General features: G+C 35.7%; 1 protein-coding gene across 1 annotated transcript; it reads left to right on the top strand.

The window, feature by feature from the left end:
• Positions 1 to 1,225: 1,225 nt before the first annotated feature.
• Positions 1,226 to 4,760, top strand: tmem120ab (transmembrane protein 120Ab). The gene is made up of 12 exons (XM_027999217.1): positions 1,226 to 1,422; positions 1,635 to 1,753; positions 1,899 to 2,015; positions 2,128 to 2,187; positions 2,358 to 2,453; positions 2,568 to 2,657; positions 2,767 to 2,832; positions 2,934 to 2,995; positions 3,082 to 3,174; positions 3,323 to 3,387; positions 4,024 to 4,092; positions 4,384 to 4,760. Exons 1-12 carry the CDS (start codon positions 1,354 to 1,356, stop codon positions 4,495 to 4,497), a joined length of 1,020 nt encoding a protein of 339 aa, XP_027855018.1. The 5' UTR covers positions 1,226 to 1,353; the 3' UTR covers positions 4,498 to 4,760.
• Positions 4,761 to 7,308: the final 2,548 nt, after the last annotated feature.

A 7,308-nucleotide genomic window follows, 5' to 3' on the forward strand; every position in this document is an offset into this window, starting at 1 on the left:
ATGTAGCACGTGTATATTCACAATGTCTTCTTTAACCCAGCAAGTTAGCCATGTTTAATAGTAAACAATTAGCAAACTGCGTCGTTGCTCACACAGATTTTAATTGTTTCAAGAGGTAAAAACTACAATATATTTCAAACAATGAATTACGGTGCCATTCAAAAATGTACATACTTATCTGATGCACTGGCCCTAATCCTCTTCCGTAGACATGCAGTATTAATGGGTTTTTTTTATTTTAAATAATGATAAATTAAAGTCATATCACATAGAAGATCAATAAATCTAAAAAGGACAGGCTGTTCAGGCACAACTACAGGTGAAAACCTGCAACTCAGAGCAAAGGTCACACAAAGCACACTTATGTCTACCTACACTCTAGAAACAGGACAATTGAATGACTGAGGTTTGAACAAACAAGTTATATTGACAGTTTAAACAGGGAGAACAGTATAGAGAGACAATTGGCCTGGCTCCTCCTTCTCATGCTGGGAGAGACAGCAAGCTCACCCTGCTGGATGCTGGTCACACATTTTAGTCACACACTGCTGTGGGATGGCATCCTGTTCTTCAACCACCATTTGTGGCAAGTCAGCCAGTGTGATTGTGTTAGTTGCTCTAACATAAACAGCAGCACCTCCTTGCTGAGTGTTCAATTGAGAATATGACTGAAGACACGCCATCCCATCCTCTCCACTCTTCACTCTTGAGTCAAAAGTTCTCTACTTAAGTAGAAGTACAGATACGTATATGAAAAAATATCCTAGTAAAAGTTAAAGTACAGGTTGAACTGTTTTACTAAAGAAAAAGTAAAAAGTACAAGTTTTGAAATGTACTTAAGTACAAAAAGTAAAAAGTAGTTTTCACCTTCAAGAATACAAAATTACTTCCAATAAGTCTAAATACATAAAAATACTTAAGAATTAAATGCCTGAATTTAATATGGCTATTACTATAATAAATAAACTCTGGGCCGTCAACATCTTGACTTTGAGCCTCAGTTAGAGAATTGAGATTCTCCCAGTCCACCAGATGTTGTTAATGTGCAGTTGTGTCTCCAACAAACTGTGTTAAGGTTTTAGATGTGTATGAGAGCAATGTCTAACTTGAAGGTTGAACCAAAGCAAAGGTAACACTTCTGACCTTGCATTGTACGAGAGTCTGCAATAATGACAATCAGACTCAGTGACTGATAGTACAAGTCAAAGTCCAATTTACGTAACATAGAGTCGATGGAGAAATGATTCACACCCAGGTGATAGCAGAGCTACTTTAGACATTTCGTAGTGCATAAACAATTAGCCAGTACAGCTATTTTTCAGCTGGGTCTTGGTTTAATTTTAGGGAAACAAAATGCCTCAATCACTGATAGAAATTCAGGAGGAATGGAAATCTCTGGAGCAAGATTTTCAGATACTTCAGGTAAGAAATATCCTGTCAGCTGATAGTATCTTGTCCAATTCTGCAAACTCCATAGCATTCAGTTTTTTATGATGAATTTTAACATCCACTAACTAGCAGACAAGCTAATTGGCCACAAATTATACATGCTTTTTATTTATTTATGTATTTACATTTTCTTTACAGTTATGTCATTCATACATTTAAACCTTTTCTGTTGCCCTTTTCCCCAGGAGACACACAAAAAATATTTACAGAAACTGGATGAAATCTCCAGACTCCAGAGCAGCTGTTCGTCATCTATCGCCCGTCAGAGAAAAAAATTGAAGGAGATGTCCAGCCAAGTCAATAAGTAATTATCCACACACACCCTGAAATGTGTATGCATGTGAAGGTAGACACAAGACGTAGGGTCATGCAGATATATTACAGGGATAAAAGGTGAACCAGCTAAAAGAAGCTGATAATGATAATATTTACTCTTTTTTATGTATCAGGTGTACAAAGGGATCATCAGCAGATGATGCAAAGACTTTAGGTAACATAAAAGAGCAAGTCAAGACCCAAGAACATGCTTTCTCTGAAATGGATGCTTTCCTTCCCAAGAAAAATGGGTGATGACATGAATTTTGACATATTTTCAGCTGAAAACTTTGAACAAGACTGGTCTGTAACGTGGTTTTCAAAAGTTAAACAAATACACCATGGTTTGGTTTCAAATTGCAGGTTATACCTCAATCTGGTTCTCGGAAATGTGAATGTGACTCTTCTGAGCAAGCAGTCAAAGTAAGCATCCGAGTTCAGATTTCTTTGTTAAATGCAACATATTTTTCTTCTAATTTCATCTTGTAAAGATTCTTTTCTTTTTTCTTTTTCTTAATCAGATAAACTTATGAATTTATTCTGTTGCGCTATGTATAATGTTGTGTAATGTTGTGTAAACACATCATTCCCAGATTTGCCTACAAGGATGAATATGAGAAGTTCAAGCTGTACCTTACAGTGGTCTTACTGCTGCTCTCTTTCATATGTTTTTTCTTCGTGAGCTACAGGTGAAGCAAACACTATCAGAAAATGTTACATGTGAAATCACCCATTTTCAGTATATTTATAGCAATGGAACATTATATGTTTATGCATGATCTTGTTTGAATCTTTTGCTTCAGATTTCTGGACGCAATCTTCAACTTCCTGCTAGTTTGGTTTTATGGCACATTAACTATCAGAGAAAGCATCCTCATCACAAATGGATCCAGGTTAGTTCCAATTCTCCATAGTTATTGGCACTACATGCAAAAACGCATGTATTAATGCGTTTTTGACTTAACTTGAAACTCAAACTGAATGGGATATATCTTAAATCAGGATCAAAGGATGGTGGGTTTTTCACCACTACATCTCAGCCTTTCTGTCCGGTGTGATGCTGACATGGTAAGTACAGCTTAAAAACAAAACCTTAAAAAAAAAAAAAAAATTCTCAAACTAAATTTGTTCTCATCAAACCTCACATTTCTCAACTTTTACATCTCCAGGCCAGACGGGATCCTTTACCAGACATTCAGGGGCCAATTTCTTGCCTATTCCTTATATCAAAGTATGTTCAAAGTTTTTACAGAAGAATCACATAGTTATGATTTCATACATGCTCACAGTTTGTTTTTGTCATGGAACCTCCTTTAGATTTTGTTCAGTGTCTGCAGTACTACTATCAGAGTGGATGTCTGTACAGACTTCGCACGCTGGGAGAAAGACACAACATGGATCTGACTGTTGGTAAGATGTAAATACATCAAGGTCACAAAATACAAATTGACACAGATACACATACCATATGGTTTTAAATGTATAAAATTAAAGTGTGCTGAGTATGGGACAAAAAAAAAGAAACATTTTAAATTGTTTACATTTCTTCTCTTTTAAGAGGGATTCCAGTCCTGGATGTGGAAAGGCCTGACGTTTCTCTTGCCCTTCCTGTTTTTTGGTCATGTGAGTAGAATCTGTAAACCCCAAATGTTTCCAGTTTGCGCAAGGTTAGCAACAAATGATAATTGTGATTTGTCATGGTTTGAATTGAGCAATAATTGTGAAAAGTGCTGGTGTCGTAGAACCAATGCTTAAAGATTAGGGGATTTTGAGAATCTGGGCGAGAGTTTAATGTGGGTGATAATAATTTTGGCTCCTTGACACAATGCTGGTGAATAGATTGCTTCTGTATTTTATTTATTTATTTATTTTATCATAACTCATATTTCGGATCATCAAAGATTTAATATCAGCATGGTAACACGGTAAAATACAAAAACCTGTTTTTAAACAAGTTTTAATTTATTGCAGGAGCAAATATATCTTGGGCAATTGCTTTTTTTGCTTTTGCCATTTTTGAAAAATAAATTGAATCTTCATTTGGAAACTGCATTTTAAATTTTTTACAGTGATGAGTTTTTAAAAAAAATTTAATCTAGCATTAACATTTGAGTCATGATCTGAAATATTTAAGGGTAACAAAAAAGTAAGATCACAAGAAATCCTTAAGGGTAACTCGGAAATATACACTGAAAGTCCACTAAAATGCATGCTTCTCCTGTTTCCCTTGAAAGCTTCATCTTTTTGTTTTGTCTTCAGTTCTGGCAGCTCTTCAACAGCGTGTCTCTGTTCAGAATGGCTCAGCTCCCAGACTGCAGGGAATGGCAGGTCAGTCTAGTCAGTCACCAGATATTGCTGCATCACTGTCGTCCTGCTAAATGTTGCTGTGTCACTCTTTCCCTACTTTCATAACAAACGTATCCTCCATGTACTCATCATTCACACCCTCAGACTATAATGAATAAATAAAATTGTGTTAATATTTAAATACAATCTAAACACAAAAGGTCTATAAAAATTCAGAGTTGCATGACATTTTCCCACCATCATCCTCTGCATTATAGAAATATATTACAATATTAATATTCACTGCTATTTTGTTGATTCATGTAATGTCAGGTCCGGGTGTGTGGTGCCTGCTTCCTCATTCTGTTCATGGGGAATTTCTTCACTACCCTCGCAGTTGTTCGTCACAAGTCGAAAAGCAGGAATCAGAAACCAAAGAGCATGTGACGGATAAAAATATACAATGGAATGAGATGCTGTCTCACCAAAGAGAAGACTAATTCTGACCGTGCTTCCTGTCACATCCCAGGATATAATAAAAAAAACACATGATTTCATATTAACTATGGCAAATGTTAAGTCAAAGCTGGAAGTATGTCTATGGTCGCATTAAAATTTGGAGGTATTCGAATAAGAAACCTATGTATGTGTGAAAATGACAATGCAAGAATGAAATGACTGTTTAATAAAGGATTCAGTTTTTACCAAAACACCGTTCTGTGAATCTTTTAAGCCCGCTGTCAGATTTCTTCTGTTAAATCTTAAACTTAATATCAGACAACAAACTGACTAAACACAAAATCTGATTTTCATTGATTATTTTGAGAAGATACTCTCTTTTTATGATTTTACGGTAGAGGGTAAGCAGTCCCATCAATTACGGCAAGTTTTTCAGATCCTGTAGCATCAAGCAGCCCCACAGGATCACACCGCCTCCACCATGTTTCACTAAATGAATATACTTTATTGATCCCAGAGGAAAATTCACATTTTAGTGCAACCCATCCAAGAACAACACACAAACAAACAACTAGGTGCCTGAGGATGCAGCCCTTCATCCTGAGGGGGGCACTGCCCTGTAATGGATGAAATAAGAACATCAGGTAGGATGAGAATAAAAAATATTTAAAAAATTATATCCCACACTGCATCTAAATATATGCAGTGAGGGGTTGCAAAAAAACCTCTAGACCCAAAGGCAGAGAGTTCAGGGAGGATGTGTTTATAGCAATGAAGAATGTGTTGCTATGATATTCTTTATCTGAAATTGTTTGTTTGGATTGAATTGAATGTTGTGTTAGTTGTGCACTAGGTGTAATGAGAAGCAACATCTTCTGAGAGGTTTCTCTTTAATCTTGTCCGTTCACAGAATATTTTCCTAACAGTCTTGGAGACCTTTGTGAAATGTGATGAACCTTTGCATTCTTTTCGTTCAGCAGTGATGTTGGACTTGGAACCCTCCCATGGACGCCATTTTGCCTGCTTTCTCTGCTTATTGAATTAGAAAACACTGACCTCAACTTAGGCAAGTGAGGTCTCAAAGACTTCAGATGTAGTTCTTGGTTATTTTGCGACCACCTTGATGAGTTGCCAATGAGGTACTTTCTATATAGAATGCCCCGATTTGCTTAGTTTGGAATAATTGCATTGGTTACAGAAGGAGTGGTCTTTTTTGGAAGTATTTTGGTACACATCAAGACCAGCAATAAATAAATTATTTGATTTGCAAATGCTGACACCAGGAGAACCGTTACCAGAGGGATCAGGTGGTGGCAATATAAGTAGAGGGTAGAGATCCACTTCCCAGTCAGTGACTGTTTTTTTGTGTTTTGATTGTCATCTTTAACCCCAGATTTGTGTATTATAAAGAAGAAACATCTTAGTTCTACATGTCAAAATGTAATTAGTTGACATAATTATTGAGCTGAAGTGCAGAATGAGTTGTACTGAAGAACTTTGGCAAAGGTCAGAGGTGTGACGGTTATTGCATCATATCATACAGTTTCTATTTATGCTCTGTAGTAAAAAAAAAAGAAAAGATCCAAGCTTGAATTTGACTTTCAGATGGACAACCACACATTTATTACCATGCAGTGTGGGAATAAATGCAAATAAAAGAGAGAAGCAGTCTTAAAGAAATGGATTAAACAGGAATGTAAGTCTTACAAAATGTACTTTGAGATGCTGCAAAGTACAAAGCATTTCTTTTAATAATGACTGTTAAGTTAGTGTTTGGTTGCATTCTGAACATGTTTTCATATTGCTATTTGTATGCCAAACCAATGGAAATGGAACCCTCCAGGGGTGTTGTCAGGTTTAAACCCTGAAACACTTTGACAGAAAAAGACAAAGGAAAAAGAGACAAGTGAATTCAATTTACTTGCACAGAGAGACAGACAGAAATGTGCTTTTGTTACAATTTCTTACTGCTCTGAAGCACATTCTGCCTTACTCTCCCTTTTTATTTCCTTAGGGGCGGTCCCTAGTTGTATAGATCATTTTTGTTATCTCAAGTCAGTTACATAGCTTTGCCATTTCTTCAGTTATTTCTTCTGTTATCTTGACACGCAAAACCTACAAGCTGACAGTTCAGTTTCTGTTTTCTCCCTCCTGCAACTGCAAGGCAGGAACTGAAAAACTCAGAACAATGGGAGAACAGGACAAACACTTCACACATCAAATACAGCAAACATAAGATAATATATACTAAATATTTCTAACAGGTGTGCACAATGTAGGGCTCCTCTGGTTGTCTAATCAAGCTAAAGTTGACGAGTGATTCTCACCGTCATTTTACCTGCTTTGGACTTTGTAAGAAACCTGAACTATGCTTTAGTTCAAAATCTCAAGTATGTCAGAAGTCCCCCCCAAATTTTTATTTTTATTTTTATGACAAATGTTAGAGGTGTGATTTTTTCTTGTACCACAGTTATACCAAAGTTTAATTTTGTATGGTATATTCATTTACATAAATTCTCTGACGTCCTAACTGGTTGTATTACAAAGATGAAAAAGTTGTTATTGTTTTTTGAATAGAGTAATTTAAAACAAATTACCCAATAATTTTTTACCCTATACTTATAGCACTATAATCGACTTAAGTCAAAAGGACAACAGTATAAAATACATTTGAAAAAAAAAACTATCTCAAAAGTAAAAATAAATGAAGGAAGTTTTTTTTTTAGATTTTAATGTGTCAGTAGAAAGTGAATTCAATTTAAAAACATGAGAAAACATTATGTTTTCTTGACAAATTGT

This window comes from Xiphophorus couchianus, chromosome 18 (assembly GCF_001444195.1).
Source record: "Xiphophorus couchianus chromosome 18, X_couchianus-1.0, whole genome shotgun sequence".
NCBI classification, from domain to species: domain Eukaryota; kingdom Metazoa; phylum Chordata; class Actinopteri; order Cyprinodontiformes; family Poeciliidae; genus Xiphophorus; species Xiphophorus couchianus.